Here is a 27847-nt window from a genome sequence, read left to right as displayed (position 1 = left end):
TCGGTGTAGTTACTCCACCTCCCTGAGAGGCGATACTTATGTATCTGTCTGTCGGCATAGCGCTGCCTACACTTGGAGTTAGGTCAGTATAACTACATCGCTCAGGGGTGTGGTAAATCAAAAGCTGAGCGATGTAGTTATACCAACATAAGTTGGTAGTGTAGACCAACCCAAAGGTTAAGGGTTTAATGCTCCCTTTGATCGCTCTTCTCAGCGTGTCACCTGGTCTGGGCCTGTGAAGTCTCCTCTCCATGGCTATAAAGGGTATTTGCATTTTGCAGGCGTGTTCTTTATCTGGGCCATTGTTTCACCTGTTCTTGGTTTCTTTACCTGTCCCTCTTGATCTAACTCCATAGCAAGTAACTCATCATAAACAACCGCACAGGAACCTGTACCGTATTAATAAACACACTTTCCTAGTTTATCACAACTGCTTTCCAATTTTTAGTTTGCTGGCAAACTACTTAGTGAGGAGGTTTTGGTTTTAACTTTTTAACAGAAAGTAGAACTGTCTAAGGAGGTAAAAATTCAAATGGAGGAACCATTGTGGGCCAGGAATAGATGTACTAATCCATTGTGTATTTGCAGTGTCAGAAATGATATAAACCTGTAGTAGTTGAGGTAGGGAAACTATGAACCATAGACACTAGTGACAGAAGAGACCCATTGGGTCCTCTAGGCTATCCCCTTGCTAGTGAGAGTCCCTTTATCTTAAGTATTGCAGATAACTGCGGGTTGTCCCCAGACAATGTTACCAATCTGGTCTGATTTGTACCTTAGGGAATATGGGAAAGGGGTAGCTTCTGAAGGTGAAGGCCAATTCCCCTGACAATCTTTATCCCAATCCTGCAAAAGTGGAATACAAATAACTGCTTTAACACTGATGCATCTGTTTTGTTAGATTCCTGGAAGGGGATTTGCAAAAGCCCCAGAAAGGAAATCCACCTTTTCAGTGAGAACGCTCATTTGACAAGCTGCCAGTTCTGAGCTAAGCCTCATTTAATAAACATTTTAGTCTGTGGGGACCTGTCAGTAGAAGCTGAATTTGGAAAGAGTCTTATTCTTTCCATAGTGTGTGGAGGCTTTCAGCCGTCATTACAGGGAAACGGGATAAGAGCAACCAATTTAGAGGGACTCCCTACCCCCTTACAGTAAGGAAGTGTTTCCTTGCTGTAAAATGGAGATTAGAGTGTGGTAACAACTGGGGGAAAGAATGGGTTGTACTTTAATTTTAACCCATTGGAAAACCAGTATTCCATTGCTGATTAGTATGGCTTGGGTTTGAATTTGCAGTTAAAGAAAATACCAGCTTCATGTTAAGTTAATCCTTTGTACTGGGTGGTTTGGGTTCTTATTAGCTAACATTTGTTTTGTGACTGGGGGTCACTGGAATGAATTCTAGACCTTGCCCCCATTTGACCTGTGGTAATTAAGGGGTCCAACCTTACCTGCATCGCCCTTTGTTGCAGCCCTGGCGTTCTATAAAGATCTGGCAAGACCTCTGAATACTGGAGCCCACAAACCTTTAAGCGGCAACAGTTTGTCTCATGTACACAGGCCAAACTGGAATACAGGCCTCCAGTGCTGAATGTATTCATTGTAAAATGGGGGCCGGAGTGACGGGGAAGGGCGGTGATGGATGCTTAGTCAAACTCTAACTGCAGTCTCAGGGCTTATCTATGTGCAGACACTCAGGAAAATTAATCTGAATTAATGAAAGCTGCACTTAAAGCGGACTAATTACAATGCATTAAACCCACTAAAGTGAATTAAGATAAACTATCGCATGGTCTGGGGAAGAGCTGGAAGGTCAGCTGCTTCCTTCACATTACCAGCTTTAAGAAACTGTCAGCATTGAAAGGCGATGGGTAGTGTTTGCAGTGGCTAGGAGAAATGGGACTCCTACTGGGCTTTTTAATGAGCGAGGTGTGCTGGCCCTCTTTGTACCAGAGGCAAAGGTGGAGGAAATAGCTCTGGGGCTACTTTATATCCTCAGGATGTCGTGTCTCCCTCCCCCGCCCCCCCACTCCTTACTGACATCACTCACTGGAATAAATAGATGTGAGTGCTCTGTTGGCAGTGGACCAGTTTGCTTCATTTGTTCTTCTGGGTGAGCATCTTTCTCTTCCCACACTCCTTTAACCCCCCCCCCCCCGCTTTTATTTTATATCTCAAGTTGCTGTGTGTAAATCCGGAAGGAACATTAGTCACAGATTGCAGGGAAAGCTTTCTTCTGGCAAAGGCAAATTATAAAGTAAAGTATAAATAGTTCACAGTCCAGCAGTGATTAAACTAACTGTACTGTTGGGATCCTCTCAAACTGTAGACACTTAGTTTAAAATCCATAACTGTCCATTGGACTGAAATAGCTGAATTTTAAGCAGAAGCAATTTTTAGCTCATTGGTGGAAGATGCGATCCACAAGTATATTGCAGCCAAATTCTTATCACTGCGCCTAACTCGGAAAGTCTGCTCATCCGAGTCTTGTGTCTGTAGTTTGGCCTGCATGAAATGTCACTGTAGACTGGATAGCTTCTCACTAACCGTTGTTACACTTCATCCGCTGCTGTAATGCAGGTGAAGTGTTCCTGAAGTGTAGAGTAAGTGGGTGTTTTTGGTTTGGGCTTTATGAAAAGTCCAAAATGAAGATCAAGGGCAACTCTCTTGGCTTGGTGTTGAGGCCATATAACTAGCGCTATGTTTTATTGTGGTAGTGAAAATGACTGGCTCACTCATGGATCAATAGGTTGTGATGAGGGAAAGTTAGCTCTTCCAGTAAGTACTTTATGCTGTTGCTTTTCAAGGATACGTGAAGGCTTTAGTGTCCTGCTTCAGAAGATTTTAATGAAGCTCCATACTTTACTAAAATAGTTTCCTGGGGGATACACCACTATTTTAATCTGTTTACTGGCAAATTGTGTGCTCAAAATCAACCCTCCAGACCTCTTCCTCCTATCTGCAGCAGCAATCTTTGGACAAGTTTTGTTTGCTCAGTAAAAATTATTATTTTTTTTAAGCAAACAAAATCCTGCCCTATAGTGCTGTAAAATCAAAAGTGGGGAACACATAGCAGCAAACTAAAAGGCAATGTTAACCCTTGCACCTGCATCATCCTATCCCCGTTACAAAGCCTTTCAAGGGGAAGGATCTCTTGATTTCAGTATACTCCGTCTATCCGTAAAATGATCTTTGGGCACTGGGTTGGCTTTGACTGACTAGATGGGAGCTCTTCTCTTCCAGGCCACAAGTTTAAATTCTGGTTGGAGGAGTAGTGACTGAAAGTTACCATATTGAAGCTGTTTAGTGGCCCAGGTGAGGGCTTCTCAAGCTCTCTTACAGGTAGGATCATCTTAGTTTTTCTCCTATTATCTTGTAGACCTCTTGTCCATATGCTATTACACAGATCGCTTCCCCTCCCATGCATGATGGTCAGATGTCTTTGTGGCTGTAACAACTCCTTATATGGAGAAGTTGCTATTAAGAAAGTATTTTGTGTATTTGTAGGGGTTTTTTGTTGCAATCTTAGCAGCTAGGAAAAGAGAACCAAAACCACTTGACCAGCTATCTCTCTGTGGCCCGCCAATGATCCATGGATCACAGTTTGGGAACCTCTGGCCTCAGAACAATGAGTTGGTGGTTTCAGCCCTTTCCAAAGGATAGGGGTGCACATCAATAGAACCAGTTACGCTTGGCACTAATTACCTCCCATGTTGATGTGATCTTAGTAGAGGTCAAGAAGTGCACCGTTCTGGAAACTGAACTACCCTCTCTCTTCACCGTGATGGTCCCTTCAACTAGGAATGAAGCACATGGTAGGGTCATGTGGATGATCTTGCAAGTGCCCAGATAGTGCTAGCCATCCACTGAATGGTGGCAATCTGTTGCCCCTGGTACCCTCTCTCTCTTGCTCTGGGACTTCTCCCTTTCTTGGCATTGGGATCTGGATACTTGTTGCTCCTGTTTATTTTGTGAATGTGACTATCAACACCAGGAATCTGACTGTCCTAGAGTCAGGCCAGCCTTTAAATAGCAGCAAGCCTGTGGGAAGTACAGCCGGCTGTCCACTCCAGCCTCAAAGGATGGCAGTTCCAGGGTATTGAATCTCTCTGGAACCAGTTTCATTTGGTTGTTTCTATCCTAGCAGTGCTGCACAATCACTGCTTCCGTATGCACTGCTACTGTTTTTTATTTTGAAAGGTTGCTGCTACAGTATAGCTACATCTGCCAATCTGTCTGATACTACTTGGATTTACACTCACATTCAAGGACTGCTCGATTTTTGGCTTCTGCCAGAAGTGTTGCTACAGTGGTAAAATGTTGCTCCTTCAGGCTGTCTCCAGATAAGTATGGTTCCTGCATCATTTGCTATAATGGTTCTGATAGCTTGAGGAATCTGTGCTCTCTCCATGGCAAAAAGCCAAGTGCATAATTTTAAATTTACTCAGAATAATGTGGCCTTGAGAGTCCCAGATTTAGTGTTGCAGGATAAAGTGACTAAGGGTTTTATCCAGCCTTGCAGTCCATCTTTAAATACTAGTAGTTTAATCCTGGCAAGCAAGTACTGGCCTGTCTTCAGTTGAAGCTAGTCTTTCACTGCCATCCTGTCTCTGGGTCCTAAATTGTTTTGTTGGAAGGATTAGCAACTCCAGTCTTGTATGATTTCATTTTTTTATGGTGTATGTCCACTAGGTGAAAACAAACCCTTGCTCTCTGACGTGAACACAGAACCTTGGCATGCTCCTAGATACAGACAAGTCCCATTCAGCTGAATAGTTACAGAGAAACAAATTAAAACGTCACTTCACAATCCTGACTTTTTTGCTTGATTCCAGTCGCTTGTGTCACCCAATCTTTGTTATGGGGGAGGATGATGTCTCTTCATGCTGAGCTGCAGCATGAAACCTTCACCACTGAAGAAAGACTACGGTGTGTTAGGAAAGGGATGGATTATTAGTGAGGCTCCTGTTTCAGGCAGTAATGCTTCTCTGAGCGTATCCATTGAAGGGGGAATTTTTTTGTTTTCTTGTGCAGTTTGCCTGGGACCATACTTAAGGTGTTGTTAAGGAATCTCCGTATGGCAGGTGCATTTAGTTTAGTACTATCTGCTGGTAGACGGCAGGCCTTGGGAAGTGGGAATACAGTTGCCCTGTTGAAAACCCCCTCTGTTCAGAAACTCTTTTAACAGCACACACACCATGTGGTATGATCTAGTGATGGGAATAGAACTCTCCCTCCTGGCCTCCCCACCCCCATTTTGATAGTTTCAGCTATGTGTATGATTCTTGGTATGATCGGATATCTTTCTGTGCTGTCTTGTTAGGTATGTGTTAATCAGCTGTAGTTATTTTCTTCTGGTAAATGCTGTGGATTTATTGTCAACGCCTTGATAATTATACTATGCTGCCATGTGGGCTACTTGCAATTCAACAGGCAGCCTGTAAACTGATGCAAATCTCATGATGTATGGTTGACAAGTACCAAGTTCTACCAACACTGACACAGGCTTGATTGGAAGTACAGTGAACTGTACAGCTTGCAAGACTTCCCAGGACACTGATGTAGCTGGGGGTAGCTATAAAACAAAAAGGGAGCGGGAAGGAAAATACAAATATATAAACCCTCTCCAAGAGGAGGTTACCTTGGCATTTCATCCATGGTGTAAGAGCCCTTGCTTAAATCCACATTTCATGTAACTGCAACATTCCTCAGCTCAGTTGTCTGACCAGGTAGGAGTTATAGGTTTTTAAATTACAAGAGAGATTTGATTTTTTTTTTTTTTTTAATGTAGTGTAGTGTGGGATTGTAGTGAGAGAAGAAGGGGGGAGGGGAGAGAGATCAGGAAGATGACATTGATTAAAAATCCTTTGTTTTGCCCATGCTGGTACAGATCTGTATCTAAACTGCAGTCTATTAGTACTATTGGGTCAGTACTAAATCCTTGGGGCCCCATTCCAGATATTAAAGCCTTTTCTAAATTTTATTTGCTTTCTGGGTAGAATTTGGATGTTGGTGACTATTAAATGCAATCAGCTGAAGTCTCTCTTACTACATTTAATGTGGAAAAGTGTGGATTTGATGTTAGAATGTTCTGAATGAAGCATTTGTTTTTTGTTAATAAATCTAGTTTCACTGAGATTCTGATGAGAAATTTGGAGTTAACACCGCACTCGTGTTTCTTATTGGGTATCGTTGAAGGAAACCATAGAAATGAATAGAAGTAGACACACAAACTAGTTCTGATTGTGAGCATTTCAAACGTATTGTATATTCCCATCTCCATTGGTATTATCTAGATAATTTTTTTCTCTGTACAGTATGTGGGAGCATATAGGCCCAGCTTGAGCCTCCAAGATATTGCTGCACTGAGGATTGATTTTTAAAAGCAGAGTGTCTCTTTCAAGTGAGGATAATAAATTCCACCCTCTGTTTCAAACCCACTCATGCACTTGGATTTCTAGTCTTAGTGTTGCTCTACCATTTATTTTGGAGGGAATATTTTATTCGTGAAGATTAAGAGACCTGCAGAAATAGAAACAAACTCTTATACTTGTAGCTGTACAGTTCGACCAGCTGCCCCAGTACTGATCTCTGCTCTGGATTAAAGGCCAAATCTTGACTCATTCATGTGACTTGCAGACTCAGGAAGACAATAGTACATTCATTATTTGTGGCTTACTCCACACATCCGCTTGTGAATGTATCTGTTTATGAAACTAAGCTTATTCATTAAAGTCTTGTATCCAGGGGAGGATTCTGTGACCCATTCCACGAGTGCAGAATCCCTGGGACTCAGATAAATCATCTGTGTCTGCCATGTGTTTATGCCATGGAGATGCCTCTGATGTAACTGGTTTTTGTGTCTCCTCTTCCTCAGGCCTTGTTGCTGTTCGGTGGTGTTGCCCTGTCCTGCCTTGCTCTGGATCTCCTCTTCCTCCTCTTCTACTCATTCTGGCTGTGCTGCCGCCATCGAAAAAGTGAAGAGCACTTAAATGCAGATTGCTGCTGCACTGCTTGGTGTGTTATCATAGCCACGCTTGTCTGCAGGTGAGTTTACATTTTGTCTGCAGGGTAAATTAACCTCACCTATTTTGTCACGGCCACTTCCTCCACTGCATCCCTCCCACACCATACATATGCTGAGCATCAGCTACCAACGCAGTGACTCAATATATTGGATACAGGGTATTGTTGGAAACAGCCTCCTCTCTTTTAGTGTACTCCTAACTTTAAAATCCAGCATAGACTTTTCTGATTGCTATTCCACACCTTACTGGATAATGGTTTGAGTCCTATGGTGACTATAAAGTGCCATAACAGCAGCAGGGTGTTTGCTATTTACTAGCAGTTAAACGAGGACCCTGGCCTGAGAGCCTTATCACCTAATTAAGATGGATGCAGTTCAAATAATTATCGGGCCTAGTCAGGAATTTACATTGGAAGCAGGTTTCCCTAAGGAAATAACAGATATATTGGGTAGGTGGATTTAGGGGTAAAAAAGCATGGCTCTTCCTCTTGGAGTTTGGAATACTGACTTCTTCCTGTGTAAATGGTATCCAGTGCTTGCAATCCTGATTGCTCCATTTTTATCCCTTTGGTAAGACTGATGCACTGCCTTAAGGATTGCTAGTGATGTTGCTAGCATCCGCCACTAATGTTTTAATGCCAGAAACATTTGAGGGAGACTGGCAGCAAGTGGATAATGGGGAAAGAGAATACAGTCCTATTGGATTCTGCTTTTGGGTTGGTGCAGACCAGGAACCCTGCCCAGCCAAAACAAAACCAAAAAAAAACCCCTTGAGCGCCCCTCACCACCCCAACATTGGCCGCCCCTTCTGAGGTGCCAGCCCAAGCACGTGCTTGGTCGGCTGGTGCCTAGAGCCGGCCCTGCTTGGGCTGATCAGTGTCCATACTCTCAAAACTAGTCCTGCTGTGGTGGTGATCTCCCAGGTGTGGTCGTGGTGATTTATGGTTAGAAATACCATGCAACTCTACAGTATCAATTGCCATGCGTCATCCTGGTTTCTAACTCTTAAAGTATTCTGAGAATATTTGGGAGAAGATCATGCATTCCTTGACCATGCAAAACTACCACGTCAGTCAGATCAGGCCTTAATTTTCCACTTACCTGTCCTGAACACACTGATCAGGTGCAGTTATAGTGAATCAGCACTGTAAAAAGCTAGAAGCCTGGGAGAATCATTAGGGGGCTTTTGCTTTCGTTTATATTTCTCCTTCCAGTGTTTGAACTTGCGGGGAATTCGTCACTTCTGAGGAAAGCAAAGGGAGAGAAATGGGGAGGGGATTTTTTTTCTTCCCCCTCTTTCTCCTCCTCACGTGGTGAGTCGGTGGCTGTTTGGACTGCAGCATTCAGGTTTGCATGGTGGCGGGGCTGTATTCTGTGGATAAGGGGCTTAGCTGCCTGAGGAGGGATTAGCTTGTACTCTGTACATGTTCACATTTGCTCTTTCCAGGCACAGGGCAAAGAGAATAGAAACCCTCAAGTGCTAGAGCAAACAGTGAAGCAGAGCAGTGCGTTCTATTGTGAGCATAGAAAACTGGGGATGGATTCACCTTTAAAAGCTGAGATTTGCAATGTTCGAGAAGGGCTGGCATCTTGTCGCACAGTGGCTTCTGTTCAGAGAGTAACTGTGCCTTTCTAGGCAAATATAGATGTATTGAGTGGAAAGGGGGGAAATAATAATTTTCAGAGAATAAATCTAAACTCCCAGTCACCTTGCTTGTTCGTGGACCCAGGAGCTTTAGCTGCATGAACATCCACTCCCAATTTATTTGGGTGCTGTGTTCCTAACCTTTTCTTACAGGAGCTTTAAAGGATGCTATTTATAAATGTTCTGCTGCAGGCTCTTGGTAGCTATTGTTATGCAGTGTTTTTGTGTCCAAGGCATCTGCAGTAGTGAGGTTTTTACCCTGTAGAAAGGGTGAGATGGGAAATGTTGTTGTGGATTTCGTGCCTCCCAAAGTAGGCAGATAAAAGGTTAAATTACTGATCATACACCCCACAAAAAACTGGTGTTTGAAAGTAAGCTAGAGAGAATCTCTTCTGAACTCTCAATTAGCTGCTTCAGTGTTTGATAGTCTAGTTGTTTTTGCCAAGCATGAATTGGGAGGAGTGTGTCATTCCAGCAAAGGTTTATGATTTGTCCAAGCAATATCTTTCCTTCCTCCTCCAGGAAAATTCTTGCTAGACTCTTCATTTATTTTACATTTGCCCTGCTCCCACCCCACCGAATTGATAACTGGCTAGCTTATGAAGCAGTAGTTCATAATCACTGGTAGTGATTGAAAGTGCTGTCCAAATGCTGCTTTCTCTCTTGCAAAGACAGCAGACACTGTCTTTGCAACCTGCAGCTCTGGTAAGTTGCCTGTTTTTCAGATGTACTGCCACCTCTAGCAGCAGGACAGGAGAGTTTATGGCTGGCTAAGGAACACCATATGGACAACCCTTTGCTTTCTCTGCACTTTAAAAAGGGTCTAGATGTCACAGGTTAGCTTGTGGTGCTAGTCAGACTAGTTGACTGGGTATATATTCTACCACAGGACTAGGAAGAACTAAGGGTGGCAGACCGGCAGATGCCAATGTATTTTAGGGTGACTGGAAATAAGACTACTCCAGATGTCTGTCTTCCAGCACCTGGAGAGAGAATATGTAATCAACCTTTGGCTCTGGCTTGTTCTAGGATGATTACAGAGAAATTCTGCTCATTTAGCAAAGCTGGCCAACATGGACTATTGATGTGAGGAGTGGATGCTGCCACTTTTGTGCAAAGATGAAAATGTATAGCTTGGCTGTTCAGACGGTGAAAGATTCACAATGTCTAATCATTGAATCTCCTTTCATTTTTTTTATTTGAAAGGAGATTCAATGATTAGACATTTGTGAATCTTTCACCGTCTGAACAGTCCTCCTACCTGAGAATTAGCTAACTCTGGACTATATACGCACTCCAAATAACATTGCTAGACTTGCTCATCTGTGTAGTATTTTCTTCCTAGAAGGCCAGTTGCTCCATGAGCTGCCTTTGTCGCTTCTGAATACTTAGGAAGCCTGGTGATCAGTCTTTCACGTTGGGGGCATGAGTGTGTTTCTCACTTCAAGCCCTGCACCCTGAAGGCCCATATTACAGTAGTTTTCCTCCTGGGTAGGAAAACTGAATGAGACACACCAGGGGCATAGTGAGGGCCCTGATGCAAAAATAGATTAGGGGCCCCCTTCCCAATTCTGAAATCCTCAAATGTTGCTTACCTTTACCAACATGGAAAATCAGAAGGTACCGGTCTTATCCATAAATACCCCAACACAATATGCAGGCTGTCTAAACACAAGTTCTCTGTACATGTTTATACAAAAATTTCACTGTTCAGTGAGCTAGTGCTAAATTTTATGGTGCAGGAGCTCTGCAGACATGATCTCAAGTTGGTAATTCTGTCAGTGTGAGTGTCTCCAAAAATCTATCTTGTTTGGATGTTTTTGTAAGATAAAGCACCTATATTCAAAACCTAACTAACACTTTACCAGTAAATTTTATCTAATGGAAAAATCTGTGCAACAGCAGTTGAGACTTCATACATTAGTAAATATACATATTGTATCAACATAAAACACCTGTAACTCAGCTTTTATGTGTCGAACTTCTAACTAAGTAGCTAAGCATATCCAAAGTATACATGTAGTAGGTCAAAAAGCCTTCAAGCTTGTGTCACCATTGTTCCTCCAGTTTCAAGTTGGTGCAGCTCTGCTGGAACTAACTGAAGGGCACTACCACTGTAAAAGATAGGGAAGTAATTCAGTGGGGAATCAAACCCCAAATCTTCATACCCGCACCCACAATTTTGCCCATGGATCACTTGCCATTTGAGCACGAACAGCATTTGCTTTGTGTTCACAAATAATGTGGCTGGGCACTAAATGCAAACAAGTGGTGTCATAAATGTGCTCTCTGTGTCACAAAACCAAACAAGGATCCATACTGCCAAGTTATTTTAAAAAAATAAATAAATAAAAAATGTAAAATCACCACCTCCTCAGCACTTTTCTAAGATGGTGATATCCAATCCCTTTTACATTATTATGGGTTGTCTGCTTACATATTATAGAAATTTCACCTGACCTAGATAAAGAGCCAGCCCTCACCAATAGCTAACCTCTCTAAATACCTCTAAGGTATGCTATTCGGGTAGGGTTTGATCCTACCCTTATGAGGCATGGGTCACTGCTATGCTCCATTTACTTTTGGGCCACTCCATAAACCCAGTTTAACTGGCTAAACATGCTAGGTTGACAATGGAAAATCATTGTCAGAGTTGCATAGGAGCTAGAGTGCACCTGTGAATCTAGCCTACTTAAGAGAAGCACTTTGTAACAGAATAAAGAGATTAACTCTGATCAGGGGCTGTACATGTCCATCACAACAGTACCTGGGTCCCCCTGTCTCCTTGTGCGGGCCCTGCATCTTTTTGGATGAGCTCCTCACTGTTGAAGCAATGGCCACAGTCTGAATCCAGAGCAAGGGCCTGTGGGGACAGGCATAGGGTGGCAGGTGTGGTCTCAGCATCACAACAAGCGGCTCACGCTGCGGTGGGGTGGGGTTGTGGTAGGTGCAGGAGTGCTTCTGTGGGAACCCAGCTGGCTGGGGGCCACTTCCTGCCCTGTCTACCTCTAGGTAGACTGGCATAACTAGAGCAGAGTGGCCTCTGCAGATTGGGCTCCCATAGCCTCCATGGGCTCTAATGTGACTACCTCATTGTAGTTTTGTCCCTGAGATACACTGAGCCTGTCCTTGCAGGGAGGAGTCATGCTGAGTGGTGCAAAGCATGTCTCTTCACACTGTGAGGTGTGGGAGTATTGAGCCATAGAGCACAGTGCTTTGAGATTGGCAGGTCTGCTTACACTCAACCACAGAATATACTTCTTCAGGACCTTCCTGAGTTCTCCAATGCATATCTGGTTTGTGTAATGGGACAAATATTTACATTCTAATGCAAAGAAAAGAAATTTTCCAGCAGATGGCAAACAGTGCCTCCATTTACACAGCCCAGTGGCCTCAATCTCGCTCTCTCTCTCTAACTGCTCCTATAAAACTTTAGGCAAATGCTTGCTAAGACACAGATTCTTCAAAAGTGGTTTCTAATTCTGTTTCACCATTTTTTTTGGGTGCCCAAGCTGAGTTGTCTTGAGCCCAGTTTTCAGAGTGGCGCATCCACAGCTGCAGATGATTTTATTTGGAGTTGTCAGCACTCTGCATCTGTGTTGAGACACTTAGAGGCTGCTTTAGATGGGCACCCAAAATCCAACTTCCCACAGTGGTGACTCCTACAGCTCCGTCCTGCAGGGCTGCCTGGATTCTGCTCCTTGCTGCAGGGGGTGTCACACTCAGGTTTGGCCCAGCCACCCCTCTGTCACAATGACCGGCTGCCAGTGGGGCCAAATTTGAGTGAGTGGCCCTGCAACCATAGAGGTCACAACACTTGGAGCGGGGAGCCACCGCCAGCCAGCCCCACAGGACAGGCGCCACTGCTATAATACGCACAGTGTACTTTTTTAGCAGTTATTACATTAGTGTCTGTTCTATAATCTAGGTAAGAATATTTACTAAAACAGATCATTTTTTGCTAGGATTCCCCAGCGGCATCCCCATTACTTTCTCGCTAATCTCAAGCTGCATTCCCCTGACCTGTGACAGCTCATTCTCTCTCACAGCTGGGACCAGAGCACAGCAACCCTTGCAGGCACTGAGCTTCCTTCCCTCCATTGTGGTAGGAAAAGGAACGGCAGGGCCGGCTCCAGGCACCAGCCCAGCAAGCAGGTGCTTGGGCCGGCCAAGGGGAAGGGGCGGCAATTTGGAGGCAGATCCCTCTCGGAGGGAAGCACCTGCCACCGAATTACCGCTGAAGAAGAAAGCGGTGTGGTGGAGCTGACGCCGATCGCAATTGCTTGGGGCGGCAAAAACCCTGGAGCCGGTCCTGGGGAACGGACATGTTGTGAAACTTGCTTCTGTAAAAAGAACTTCTGTATTTCAGTGGCTCTTATTGACAAAGAACAGGATTGAATAGTTCTTCTTGGTGGTGTAATTAATACCGTCTTTAGCTCACAGTGGATGTATGACAGACATCTTGACTTGCAGACTTCAGTGGTATCTTTTAATTTTGAATTTCCTTTATCCTCCAATCCTAATATTGAATGTCTTAATAGATTTCCTTCTATGGAAGTTGCTGTCTGGTGGGAGAAGGGCACTCAAGTGAACATCTGCCTCCTTTGTCAGGGAAGCAAGAGACTAACCACTGTTCTAGTGCCGCAGCTCTAGAACCCTCTGACGGCTTAGTGTATGTCTGTCTCTTACGCGGCTGGCTGCTCAACTGCCTAGTCAGTATTTATAAACTGAACAGGATACAGTAAAACTGGCTTAGGCACCTGGCTGTGCCCCATTATTAAGTACAAAGTGTCTGCTACTCCTTAAGGGTGCTGTTTCTGATCTGTTTTGATTAAAATGCTGCTGTGCAGAGAATACTGAGAACCAGGCAGCTGACCCCTGCGCTGATAAAGTCTGTTCTGGAGGAGTGACTTTAAGGCAGCTGTAGTTTGCTGCAGAATAGTGGTCCTGCAAAAATTGTAGGGATCAAATCTGTGCTGCTCCATTCTTAAGAATGGTCTGGAACGGACTCAGTTTACACCACAAAACAATCAGGAGACTTTGTCTCAGTTCTCGGGGAGGGTGCAATCTGCTCAGTGTCTGTTGCCACCCCCCCTCCACAGCTACTTTCTTTGGCTACTAAGCATGGGGTTGGCGGGGGGCTGATGTGCGTAGTGCAGTGACATGGCTCCAAGCTTCTTCTCACGCAGGACTTCTCACACAGCCCTGGACTGTCAGCTTCTAGTTCGCTTTGCTCATGACTAACGCTCTTCCTGGAGTTACAGCTACTGTCAAAGCTAGAAATTCCAGCAGGGGAGGAATCTGGAGGGTTTTCTCTGTATAATTACCAATTCCATTTACATGATGAAAGTGCTTCTGTGGAAAAGTGTTCATGGGAATTGAATCTCTTTCCTGTACTAGGACTGTAAATGTCATTAGAATTGTATGCCTGCTGCCTCTTCCTGAAGCAATCAAGATGTAGGGCAGCTACTCCCTCTGTGGAAAACTCCTCAACTAAGGCTTTTACAGGCCATGCCCTTTATAATTTATGAAGGCCCTGATTGCTGGGAAAAATCCATGGGACTGACACAGACTCATGCAGCTGCTCTGCTTCCAGTGTGTGATCTCTGCTTCTGTTTTCTGCGTGTTTGAGAACAAGTAGAGATGCAGTTGGGGCTAGCTACACTGTTCTGCTGGTCCTTTTTAACATGGTAAGGCCAGGGAGCAGGGGGGCTATTTTTTTTTTTTTTTTTTTTTTTTTCTGCAGCAAGGGAGGAATTTATCTGAGCTAAAAATTTGGAAGACAGCTTTGCATACTTGCCAGGACAGATCCATGTGCAAAAGACCATGGACTGGCAGAAAGTTGGTGCAGCGAAATTAGATGTCTAGCCTGAATACTAGCTAGAGACCTAAAAACATCCAATGAAACAAGTAAACATGGCATCTTGAGGGCCACTATTGCACCAGGAATCTTTCCCATCTTTGTGTGAAGCCCCAAAATCTGAAATGGGAACAGGAAGTTCAAAAAACACAAGAATTGCCATAATTTAGGCAACCTGTTGTCTAGGTTAACTCCATACCTTCCTTCCTTCTCTCTTCCCGCCCCCTCCGCCTCATCCTACTGGGGACAGAACTGGGTGGATGGATTTTGGGTGAGGGAGGAATGGAAAGGGAGCTCACTGAAAGTGTCTCTGGTGTGATTGCCTGATGGAAGCAAGGAGGTGTCACTGCCTGGGAGGAGATACCCGCCCTGTTTCCATTGCTGTTCCTTGGTTACATGCTCTGCCTCCTTTTGGTTAATGGATTCCAAAAGAACCAATCCATGGTTTTGACTGGAAAATGGGTCTGTCTGACCAGAGCCCAGGTTAGACATCAGTAAGAGTCTGAACGATCCCAAACTAAATTCTCTTGCTTTGAAAATCAACTTTTTTTTATTTTTTCTAGACTTGTGCACCAGTGGTTACAAGTCCCTACTATCTTGAATACCATAATCCCCATTAGAAACCTTGATGCTATGAGAGGACTGGTCAAAGTAGATGCTGATGCAGTTTTATATTTTAGAATAAGGGAGTGGGGGGATAATGAGATGGGTGTGGAGCAAAGTAATTCGTGCACAGATGCTTGAGGCATGGGATCTCTGTCTACACTGCAGCCTGTCTTACTCTTGCAATGTCAGGATAACTTCTGTTACTCGGGGGTGTGAATAAGCCACCCGCCTCAGCGACATGAGGTGTGTCGGTACAAGTGCTCGTGTGCACAGTGCTACGTTGGCAAGAGGAGCTCTCCCACCATAGCTTCTGCCGCTCACACAAGTGTGGGATTTTTATGCCGACGGGAGAGCTCTCTCCTATTGGTATAGAGCATCTTCACCAGACACACTGCAGTGGCGTAGCTGCAGTGCTGTACGTATAGACATGGCCTAAGTAAGGCTTTTCAACAGTGGGTGTGAATGGCTTCTCCTGCATGTGGGTTGGAATGTGGCACCTATTTAGCAATGCACAGCAGTACCTCACGGTAGTGGGGGGTGGGGGGGGACGACGACACTTGGCTAGTTGATTATAATCCAGATAGCCCATGGCGATGTTTGAATTCTGTTTGCCCTGCAACTAAGGGTATGTCTACACTACCCGCTGGATTGGTGGGTAGTGATCGATCTATTGGGAATCTATTATTGCGTCTAGTGTAGACGCAATAAATCGATCCCCAATTGCTCTGCCATCAACTCCGAAACTCCACCACGGTGAGAGGCGGGAGCGGCGGCCGTCGATCCCGCACCGCGAAGTAAGTGATTCTAAGTCGATCTGAGATGCATCGACTTCAGCCACGCCTGTAGACCAGGCCTAACTCTCGAAGCTGGGCCATAAACTACTCTTTTCTTACCCCTAACAAAAGGGTGCATGTCACTCAGCCTAGAGGCACTGAACAAAGCCCACAGTTACACTTGTAGCATATCAAATCTGACTTTCAGGTTCACCAAATCAGTTCCTTATATCTTTCCATCTGTCCTAGTGAATAGGGATAGTGTCATTACCCCAGAGCTGAAGGCATGCTGCTCTCCTCCTGAGGGAAATCCTGGTGGGAGGGTAGGAGTGCTGAAAGAAGCAGCAGTAACTTGCATAGATAAACTCTCGCTGTAAACCAGCCCTTCCTTGCTCTTCTGTCCACAGCGCTGGCATCGCTGTTGGCTTCTATGGAAATGGGGAGACCAGTGACGGCATCCACCGGCTGACATACTCACTGCGACATGCAAACCGCACGGTGGCTGGGGTCCAAGACCGGGTAAGTACAGGGAAGGACTGTAGCAAGGAAATGAGGTGTGTGAGACAGATGTTTCCATCTGTGTCTGCCCCTCTTTTGTTACTCTCTGAATTGAGAAGTATTCGCCACAATTTCCATTAATGGGGAGATAATTTCTTCAGTCTCTATTGCTTCTAAAAATATCAAAGCAAATTAAACATGTTAAATGAAGTGTTCTCTCACGATTGTGTGTGGTTAAAAACAGCTTCTCATTAGCACTCCTCCGCCTGCAGAAGAGGTGCCAGGCCAAAAGCAGAGAACAGTAGCTCTGTAGTAAATGGCACTGTTAATAAACATGGTGGTTTGCGGTATTGTGCTCCAGGTATGCTGCCTCTAGAGGCTTTCACTTTTGTTACTTTTCTGCAGCCTTGGTCTGCCTATTGTTATCCCAACACTACAGTGGGCTTCCAGTGCACGCTGACTTGTGGCTTAAAAGGAAGCCTCTGCTTTACAATCCATCCCAAAGTAAAGCAAAGGAGGCTGATTAAAAGCAGGAAAATAAGCTTATTCTCTTTCCTGCCCAGCCCTGGTGAATCTTTCCTAGGTTTATGGTGATACTTGTGGTAGCTTACCTCCATCTTCAGTGCCAAATGAATCCGAAGTTATGACTCCCTCATTGTAAGTTACCTGTGAAGATAAATGGTCCCAGAGTCTGGAAGAGGCTTGGTGCAGTAATCTGGAAATTGTCCATCACTTGTTGACAGTGATAATCCCTATCTTCTCTTTCCCCCCCCCCCCCCCCATCCCTTCCCCTGGCCGCCTTCCTAGACTGGCAGACTCTTGTAAATTGTTTTTTTTTCCCCTTGTTCTTCTGTCTGATCCACAGGTGTTGGACACTGCAGTGGCCCTGAACCAAACTATGGAGCCGAACCTGCTGATCCTTGAGGAGATGTTCATGAAACAGACCGATTACCTGCACGTCATCCAGAAACTCCAGGGCCTCTTGGATGATTTGGTCAGGCAAACAACAGAGATTCCTTTCTGGAAGAATGAGGAACTGTCATTAGAGGAACTGGCTGTTCAGATTGATCTATATGACTGGTACAGGTGGGCAACATGTTGGCCTGTACCACTGATGTGACATCCATATGATGTGTGTGTTAGGCCATGATGGATGCTAAAGCTTATGTCTTTCAGGTCAGATCAACTACTGAAGATTTTTCTAGTTAGTTGATCTATAGGTTTGTTATACACCAGCAGGAATTTTAGGTCTGCCTTTATTGGGATTGTTTTCCTGAGCAAAAGTGTGCTGAGTCTTGGTAAAAACATATTAGAACAAAAGTGACTTGACTTAATCAGCAGATCAGCGTTACTTTGAGCAGGTAAAGTCCATTAAGTTATGTTGCTCACACTCTGGGGCTGGCGTGGGGTTAGCTTTTTCACTTTGCTGCCTCGCTGTCTGGATGTTCTATAGATGAAGGCCTGCCACACGCTATAATGCATTCACAATACAGAGGCCTTGTTACGCAGCAGCCGCTGGAGATGTACAGAATTGACCATCACTATTTGGGAGAGAAATGAATAGATAGTCTGCTCAGAGATGCTTCAGAAGTACCCTCTGTCCAGAAGTGCTGTTGTTATTCTTCAGGCAGATATAGATCAAACTAAACTTCCTGGACTATTGTTGTATTTGCTCTTTCTATATAGAGTCCAGCTGCATAGACCAGTCACCTTTAAGTTTGAAGCATGTTACTGAACATCTTAATGCTTTGGTCACTCTTGCAAACACTTTCTCACGCCTGTTTACCAGAGCTAGCCAGCTGAGAACATTGTAGACTAGTTATGTGATCTGAGTAGTGCAGTTCATCATTAGTAATTAGTAGTGAATTTTACTTGCTAGGCTTGACTGTGGTGGGGGAGAGCCAAGTTTCTCTCTCAAGGCATGCTCGCCTATTCTCTAGACACCAATTTTTGTCTTCAGACTATGTTTCCATATATTGCAGGTGGCTGGGATACCTGGGCCTACTTCTATTCCATGTGCTGATCTGTTTGCTGGTGCTCTTTGGACTAATTAGAAATTCCAAGGCCATTCTCATTGGGTAAGTCCTGTCAGTGAGACAGTTCTTGAGGAAATGCAGGCAGAGGATTAACAATAGCTAGTTGAGTCCTTCAGACTGTGCCGTTGAATCCATTCATGGGCTGCTGAGTAGTATTTGTAGAGTGCAATGATGGCTGATCGCGTGCTTATCCTCTGCAGAGCCTCTCTAAACTGACAGGGTTAGGACAACATCTGGGATACATTCACAGGAAGATGTTTTTTGGTCAGAAGAACTCTGTATCTGTTTAACATCCAGCTTTAGTGTCAAAAAGACAAGGAACTTATTCCTGAGAGTGCCTCGATTCCGACGGTTAGCACCGGTAACCTCTTTCTGGCTCACTTACCCAAGGCAGGAAAGCTGCAGTGCATGGTACTGTCACCCCAATTGAAGACCCTCTCAAGATTAAAATGGCCTTTTAAAAGGAAGAATCCACTGATGCTCCGGATAGGGGTGTGGGGCTGGGGCTTAAATCTGGTGATTAATACTGTTAATGCAGTCTCCAGCCTTACACCTTAACACGCATCCTGGTAGTATGCCTGATTGTCGTATTACCTTTCCTCTGGCCTTGGCTGTGACACTTCAGCAGACATGAAACTGTTTACTGTGAAGGCCATTGAAACTGCTGCGAAGCAAGAGGTGTGTGTCAGAGTAGAACTAGTCATGTGCATCAACTTTATTCACATGTACATTGCAGATATTTCCACTGTGCTGGGGCATCATGTTAAAATAAAATAGGGTTACCATATTTAAAAAATAAAAGGACACTCCACGGGGCCTTGGCCCCACCCCTTTCCCACCCCTGGCCCTGCCCCAACTCCGCCCATTCCCCAAAGTCCCCGCCCTAACTCCCCCTCCTCCCTCCCAGCCACGCGAAAAGGGCTGCCCAAGCGCTACTGGCTTCACGGTTTGCCGGGCAGCCTCCAGACCCTGTGCCCCTGGCCGGCACTTCCCCAGCACAGCTGGAGCCCGGGAGGGGAAGCGCCCAGCCAGGGGCACAGGGTCTGGAGGCTGCCCGGCAAACCGTGAAGCCGGTAGCGCTCAGCCTTCGGGCAGCCCCTATTCCTCCGGACCCTGCGCCCCCGGCCGGGCACTTCTCCTCCCCGGCTCCAGCTGCTCTGCTCCTCCCTGGACTCGGACTTCAGCTCTGTTTAAGAGCCAAGCTGCCCGAGCCAGCGCTACCAGCTTCGGGCAGCCCCCTTGCCTCCAGACCCTGCGCCACCAGAGCAGAGCAGCAGGAGCTGGGGAGGAGAAGTGCCCAGCTGGCGGCTGGGGTCCGGAGGCACGGGGGCTGCCCAAAGCCCATAGCGCTGGCTCGGGCAGCTCGGCTCTTAAACAGAGCTGAAGTCTGAGTCAGGGGAGGAGCAGAGCAGCCGCGGGAGAGGAAATGCCCGTCCGTATTTTTCCTGGACATGTTCGGCTTTTTGGCAATTCCCCCCGGACGGGGGTTTGAGTGCCGAAAAGCCAGACATGTCCGGGAAAAACCGGACGTATGGTAACCCTAAATAAAGCTCTATTCCCCCAGCCATCTTCTGACATGGTTTTCATCCTTACAGTGTGATCCTAGCCAAATATGCATTTGTAAACATTATGGAAATTTGATACCATGATGGTCCCTTGGCATGATGGTAATTGCCCTAGCGTGATAGAAATTGCACATATATTCAGCCTCTAGTTACCTGCCAGATTATTACATATTTGGTACGTTATAAGGGACAAAATTGCAAATGTATGCACAGATGGTAAACCCGCAGTTCAAATTAGAAACTCATTCTTTATTAGCAAGAGTCTCAAATTAAGGCATTCCCCAAAGGAAGTTCACAAAATAAAGAACCCATGTTTTACAGCCAAGCAAGATGGTGAAATGCCAGTTGTAGATCTTCTAGTCAAACTGTTACTGACCCAATCCCCTTCATTTACATTAAAATACCAAATGCTCCATTGTGAACTGATGGGCTGAACATGTCAAAGTGTACAACGCCACCTTATCCACATGTCACAATACAGCAGAACCTTGTTAATATACAAACCTGATAATTTTCACAACCACTCTGCCCAGAAGTGGAGCAAGACTCAGTCTGAATAGCAGAGTACTGTCCAGAGGCTGTGTATTGCTGAGCCTTCATTTCTTCTATGAAATAAGCCACACGATTACTAATATAATGCAATGTATAATTAAAGCAAAACTTTTCAAAAAGTGGGATTTTGTTGTTGTTGTATGCAATTCCCTTGATTTTGTGGTGATTTGATGAATTGCAAAATGCAATAAACTATTTTGGCTCTTCTAGCCATTAATGAGGGTCTGATGTCAATACAACAAACTAATCTAGCCCTTCCCTGGCTTACTATTCAGATGATCCTAATGCACTAGGTATTTAATTTACAGTAACAAAATATGGCAATGAATGTAAATCTCTCAAAATCAGGAATAGTTTTTTCCTTTTTTTATGAAACAGCCATTCTACTCTGACTTCTTGTACACTCAGACTGTGTTAATTCCCAGAGGCCTGGAATTTGGGATAACTGGTAGACTAATTTATGATTACTAATGCCACCTTTCCTCTTCCCCAGATTATAATGGTACTGTTAATGTACATTTAGCGGCTTCTGCTCCTCCTCCAGCTATTGGAATATAATCATTCTGCTAGGATATCTCAACTAGTCCATTCTGGCCCAAAAGATGGAGCGCATGGGTTGGGAATCTGGGTTTCTCTTAAACTGGGGAGAACTGGTGGGTTGTTTTTTGGAGGTGTGAAAGTATCTCTTGCTAGAGGATTTGTATCTTACGAAAGTGAAGGTTTAGGGGTTAGAGTCTATACATACCTATGTAGGGAACAAATATTTGATGAGCTCTTCATTCTAGCAGAGAAAGGCATAACATCCAATGGCTGGAAGTTGAAGCTAGACAAATTCAGTTTGGAAATAAGGTGTAAACTTTTAACAGTGTGAGTAATTAGCCATTGGAACAATTTACCCAGGGTCCTGCTGGAGTCCTCATCATGGGCAAATTTAAAATCAAGGTTGGACGTTTTTCTAAGAGAGAGATGCTCTAGTTCAAGAGCAATTACACCTCTACCTCGATATAACGCTGTCCTCGGGAGCCAAAACAATCTTACCGCGTTATAGGTGAAACCGTGTTATATTGAACTTGCTTTGATCCGCCGGAGTGCACAGCCCCCCTCCCCCCACCCCCGGAGTGCTGCTTTACCGCGTTATATCAGAATTTGTGTTCTATCGGGGTAGAGGTGTATTTTGGGAAAGTTCTAGGGCCTGTGTTATACAGGAGGTCAGACTAGAGAATCACAATGATCCCTTCTGGCCAAGGAATCTGTGAATCTAGCATGTAATAGATGTGTTAACTCTTCTGACTGAGCTGTGCGCTGATATGCTGTGCGTTGGATCTTTATTTCCTTTGCTTCCCTGAGTACTTGACACCAGGAAGACTAGGAATTGACTGACTGTGGTGGAACCCACTAGCTGCATGGCTTTGTTTGGGGATGGAACGTCAGGACCATATCTAAGGAATGAATTTCAAAACTCCCTTTTGAGGTGACTTGCATGTTGCCATCCACCGGCACCATGCTGGAAAGCTGCCCGGCAGTGTCTGAATGCTGACAGCCCAATTTATTTCAGAAACCTTATTAGGAGTTTCACTATTCAGATCAAAAAGTCCTGTTGTCTGTCTTTTTCCACTGCTCTTTGGAAACCTATGGTGCTGCAAAAGGGTCTAGGTAGTTTAGGTGAAGGGCAGTACCTGGGTATATCAGAGGAGGATTTGGAAAATCTAATAGGACAGCTGGAGAAGGGGGTGTGATCTAAAACATGGAGTAACTTTCCAGGGAAACCTAGTCTCTTTCCCCATCCCCTTTTTACTTCCACTAGCAAGTGTCAAGACCATTAATGAAGGGGGGGTGGGAGGGAGAGAAGGCGTTGGTTTTTTTTTTGTTTGTTTTTTTTTGTGTGGGATCCAGTCATGCTTGTTAGTGTGTAACACTGAACATGCCTCCCTTGCTTGTATCCCCTCTACTTTGGGAATTCAAACACTTTTTGGCATCTCATGAGAACAAGGATGTAAGATTAGCAATATTTAAAACAGCAGTCTTCTCCCCCAAAGAACAGGTCCAGCACAAATGGCAGGAATACAAACCTCTCCTTGCCAATGTGCTTCTAAAGGCCACTTCTAGTCTGTCCATTTAATCCTTGATTGCCTTGCTGAGGCTGTCAATCAGTGTCCTGCTAGGAACTGGATAGAGGCCTGTGGGGCGGGAGGTTTCCAATCAAATGATACAGGCCACTAAACAACCTCTTAGATTAACTACCTTTGGTTACTACAGATCTGGACTGCTTCATTCTTAGTGTAAGTAATGCATGCTGGTATGCAGGTTTCTGTATTCCAAGTAGGATTTGCATACAAGACACCGACTGTCTCTTTCACATTGCTAATTACACAGATGAAAACTGGTTAGTTATTGCTTTTGAACTCTAAGAAGCCCTTGTTTAAAGCATTTGGGTGTTTGAATTGGAACCAATACATCAACCATCTTATCTGTCTCTTGTTCCTTCTGCAGGGTATGTCTTCTAGGGGTGCTTGCTCTAATTGTCAGTTGGGGATCCTTGGGTCTGGAGCTGGCTGTTGCAGTGGTAAGTGGCTCTGGTCTAACCTTCCCACACCCTACGCTGTAGATTTATCGGGCACATGAATAAATGACTCCCAGTGCTCGTGTCTTCATGAGACTTCTGGTTTTCAGTAGCTGTCCTAGTAAATAACAGGTGAAACAGGTTCAGAAATTATACCTCCATAGTGCAGTTTGCTAGCTAGTATCCTAACTCCACTCTGGTGCAAGGCTGGGCAATAGATCTGTAGAAACTGCTTCTGGGGGGAGGTTGGTGAGATGGAAGACTTATGGGGCCTGACTTCTGGCATATCCCCAAACTTGAGAGCTTCTAATGGAGGATTCCCCGATATAGATAAGGCTGAACCTTTGTATGGTATAGTTGACTTTCCTTTTTCTTCTCTCCAGGGCTCCAGTGACTTCTGTGTTAACCCTGATGCCTACATCTCTAAAGTGGTGGAGGATTATGCAGTGCTCAGTACTGGTAAGTACTAGGATTGTGACTGGCTCAGATACTTCGCGTAGTAGCAGAAGCTGGCACTGAGGGTAGCGCTGGTGACCTAGTATTTGAGGCTGGTTTTAGAAATGGAGATAAAAAAATGCTGGGAAAAGCAGAGAGAATTTAAAGATATGAAAAGCCAAGACCCTACAGGAATCTTCCCCCCCGACCCCCAAAAAAAGACTTTTCTCTCACAGACAGGCATATTCAGTGATCTCTCCTTTTTCATTCTGTATCTTAATTCTTCTTAGCTGTGAATGGAAATACATAGATGCAGAAAATCTGAATTTGGGGTTTAGACTTCTGTTGGATGCTAGGAAGTACAGAAACAGCCAAGGATTTTTTTTTTTTTTTTTTTTTTTTTTTAACTTTTAGGAGATTCTATTTCTTCTGGTCATATTCAGTTCAGCAGCCAAACAGGCCAAAACAACATTGCAGAGAGTAGTATGAATTTCCCTCATCTCCCAGAATACAGTGTTTAACTTTGACCACTTAAGTGCTGGTTTTGTTCACATTCCAGTGCCGATTGTGTACCAGAATCATCCTAATTCGTGTACTTATCCTGCATTAGGAGCGATTACATTTGTGTTAAAGGATTTACCAGAGACACCGGCTTGCAAGCTGAAATATGAAAATAGTATTCCTTGAAATAGTTTGATCATTTGGATAGTTGCACTCTAGCAAAAGTGATGTTTACATTAAGTGTTGGACTCCTTGCAAGACTTTGTGTGGGTTCTAGAAAACATAGTCCAGCTGGCAGCCTAGTTTTACAAGCTAACGTATTTATACAGCTTTCGTTGTCTTTAATTCTCATCTGCTTTTAAAATAGAAGGGTTCAGCCAGGTAAATAGAAAATGTCGCCTTTGACCTTCTCAGCCCGCCCTCCAAATAAATTCTGCAGATCTTCCTGAAAAAACATGATTAGTTACTGAAATCAAGGTTTTTCTGCCTTGGGGTCATTGCATAAATACCTCATAGCCATGGGAAGCAAGAGCTCATGCCTCTTTTATTACACTTAGCAGCCGTACAACATGACACCCTCATGACAAAGGGATAATGGAGCACTTACGCAAGCAGTGCTTTAATGGCTTTTGGATTGGAGTCCCAGTAGCTAAAAGTCCACATTGTTAAACTGCTGCTCAGAACTGTGATTCACTAGTAGGTAGAGCAACCGATTGCTGTATGAGCCTCTGGAGAGCAGTGGCTGGCTATTCAGTTGGTATGTGATTCTGATTGCAACCTAAAGAAGAGGGATCTTTAGAACTGGGTGAGATAATTATCAAAGCAGCATAGGGTCAGATTAACTATTTTACACATCTATCTTATGCTCTGAGTCCAGCTCTGTTTTATGGTCAAACAATTCTAGGGAGCAATTAGGGTATTGGCCCATAAAGGGCGATGTTGACAACTATGCAGCTTTGGTTTTGTGTTATGAAACATTTTAAAGAAGTTTCATAAGTATAAAGCTCCAAATCCCAGCCTTCTGGCTGTATGTTGCTGTTTTATGTGTGTGTCTCTGCTATTAACAGAGTACTGTGAAACTGATAAGGAATTAGAAACGTTATTCTGCTGATGGCTGGCGGTTCTGAGATTGGAAACAGGAAATGTTTGTGGAAGGAGGTAAAATTCTGTGTAAAATGGTCTGTTAGTATTCTCGCCCTCCGTCTCAATCTTGGAATGCCTTATTGATCAAACACTCCGGGGAAGGAAGGAAGGGATTCCAGCTCCTTTGTTTATAGAGGTCTTAACTACAGGAGCCCTGTAATCACAGTGAACTCATTGCCTTATTTCATTTCTTTGCACAGTGATCCAGGCCTGTGCAAAATGAGAATTCTCTCTCAATTGAGAAGATGATCAAGACTGACTTTAGACACTAGGCAGCTGCTCTTCATTTTCACTAAAGGTGATAAATGGGTAGACGGGGAAACAGCTATTCCTGACTGTTCACTGATTCAACTGTATGCAGTTACAGCATGGGTACGGTACCAGGAACCAGTTAACTAGCTCATTGATAACAGTGAAGATAACCCTGAAAAAGCAAAGGAACCTCATGAGGCACCTTGGAGTATGTTCCTCCTTCACTTGACCTTGCCTGATTGGAGCCTGTTAATTTTCCCAAACTGAATAGTTGCTTTGGAGGTTAAGACTCCTGCTGCTGATTGAAGCTGCTGCTTCTCCTCAATAGGGGCCGCAGACCCTTCAATTAAATGGGTATCCGTTGTGCTGACACAACCAACTAGAAGTTTAGCATACCATTCTGAAGGCTCCATAAGGCTAGTAGATGGGTCTAAATGGGACACTGAAGGGAGTAGGAACTACAGGCTTTGCCATGAGGTTGTAGTTAGCAGTGTGGCCTGTCCTATATGGGGTCACTAGAAGATCACCCAAGGCTCATGCGAGGTGATTTAATTTGTTCATGAGCTCCCTCTCCTTTTTTAAGCAATGAGTTGGTCTTAATGGCTTCATTCCTGAGCATTCCATCACATTGGACTGCATGGGGGAGATGGCTGAACACAAGGACGAAACTAAACTTGAAGTGATGCAAGTTGAGTCTCTTCCTACGAGTTACTGCAACTGCATTTCCTATACCTATTTCCAGGGTGCTAGGCAGATAGCCCCTGTCCTCATTATCAAGTGTGTGATGTGCACTTGAGCCAGAAGAATAATCCTGAGAGGGCCAGTGCTGGGATCTCCGAGGTCCACTCAAGGACCAGCAAAGGTGCATCTAAAAACAGTAACTTAAGGTGCACCATCAGCTTGGAGCAGGACTCTCTCTAGTCCATTTTATTTTTTCTCTAGTAATTTTCTTAAATATAAGAAACAATGCAATGAGCAAGACACTAATCGTTGCCGCCAATATCCAGACAAAGGAATGCAAATATGTATGATTGTCTGCTTTTAACTTCTGACAATTTTTGGACTCATGAAATGCCTGCTGCAGGATTAGAAGTGTGATATCAGAAATATAACCTAGAAAACATTTTTAGTAATGCCAGGTGTGAAAGACCTTTTCTATCATAACTGCATTAGTGCATCCATGTGACACCAAACTTTGATGAAAGGTTTAATTCATCTCCCTAAGTTCCATGAAATAGATGCTGACCTCTCTAACGAGTGTAATACTTGGAAATGGGAAATCTTTGTTACACACAGTTTATTCAGAATAGTCCAGATTATTTTTTTTTTAAATGGTGGGGAGACTAGCTAACTACACAAAAGAAGCAGTGAAAACAACTGTATACAAAGTGTTAGTGCAAAGAACACCAACTAGGAAAAGATTCTCTATTCTCCCAGGAGGCTTACTTTGTACTAATCCTTCAGCTATCGTCTTGTTCTGCATTACTCCTAACCTAGGTAAATGGTTTTTCCAACAGAAAGGTTAAGTTCATAATATCCCTTATTTTGTTTACTTGTCTTCAGTACTTGTACCCTATTTGTTGGTTCAAGGATGGCTCCCAGTGGGCTTTATCACCCTTACAGGTATTTGCCCTTGAAACACCGTCTCTTTGGCGGATGCCTAGATAAGGCTCCCTTCTTGGAACTTAGTGCCACATCCAAATTAAGCAGAGTCGTGGTAATGCCAGGTCACCTCCCCTTTTTTCTTCAGTCCGAGGGCTTAGGAGGCAGCCTCCCATCCCTGCTGACATGGCAGGCAGTCCAAGGTTTCCCATGTAGCTGTGTGGCCTAGGTTCATTTATTTGATGCAATAACTTGTGTGTAAATTACAGGAGCTTTCTAGGAGAAGGGGGCATTTTCCCGGAGAAGCTGGGCAGCAGGACTAAAACTGCTTCTGTGTTAGTATTTTCAGCGGTTCCCAAATCTAAGCAGAACTAATGGCACTGGAAATAATCTGATTAAATGCATCACTGTTGTCATCACTCTTGAGCTAAAGAGAAGACTCAGTTTATTTACTGCTGCAAAAAAATGGACTAGAATTCTTAAAACAAATCTCCTAAAAGAGGAGAGAAACTTAATCATTTTGTGTGAGGCTAGTGTGTGTCTGGCTTATCTGGTATTCATTAATTGAGAGAGAGCCAATGGAATTGAACACTGACTGGATAATCACCTCTTTTTTTGCCAGTTTAAAAAAAATAAAAAATGCCATGGTGCAGCCAACATGTTTATTTTCAAAGCAGGAGGCCATCTTCTAGCCTCATTCCCTTTCTCTGCTATTGTTACTACCAAATGATTTATTCGGTCACATTAAATAAAAAGGTTTAATCTCTTTAGCCAAAAAGAAGACCTCTCTCTAGA

The 27847-nt window shown here is 44.2% G+C and overlaps 1 protein-coding gene across 3 annotated transcripts in view; it reads left to right on the top strand.

Moving 5' to 3' along the window:
• The window catches only part of TTYH3 (tweety family member 3), a 235317-nt gene that overhangs the window by 173242 nt on the left and 34228 nt on the right, over positions 1-27847 (top strand). For all 3 annotated transcript variants that reach the window (XM_054041300.1, XM_054041299.1, XM_054041298.1), the window contains 6 exons: positions 6875-7044; positions 16316-16427; positions 17272-17492; positions 18389-18484; positions 23050-23122; positions 23503-23578. In XM_054041300.1, the coding sequence (XP_053897275.1) occupies positions 6875-7044; positions 16316-16427; positions 17272-17492; positions 18389-18484; positions 23050-23122; positions 23503-23578 (748 nt within the window). The remainder of the gene's footprint in view (positions 1-6874; positions 7045-16315; positions 16428-17271; positions 17493-18388; positions 18485-23049; positions 23123-23502; positions 23579-27847) is intronic.

This window comes from Malaclemys terrapin, chromosome 10 (assembly GCF_027887155.1).
Source record: "Malaclemys terrapin pileata isolate rMalTer1 chromosome 10, rMalTer1.hap1, whole genome shotgun sequence".
Lineage (NCBI taxonomy): Eukaryota > Metazoa > Chordata > Testudines > Emydidae > Malaclemys > Malaclemys terrapin.
The sequence above is the reverse complement of the archived record's forward strand: the minus strand, read 5'-3'. Positions and strand labels throughout refer to the sequence as shown.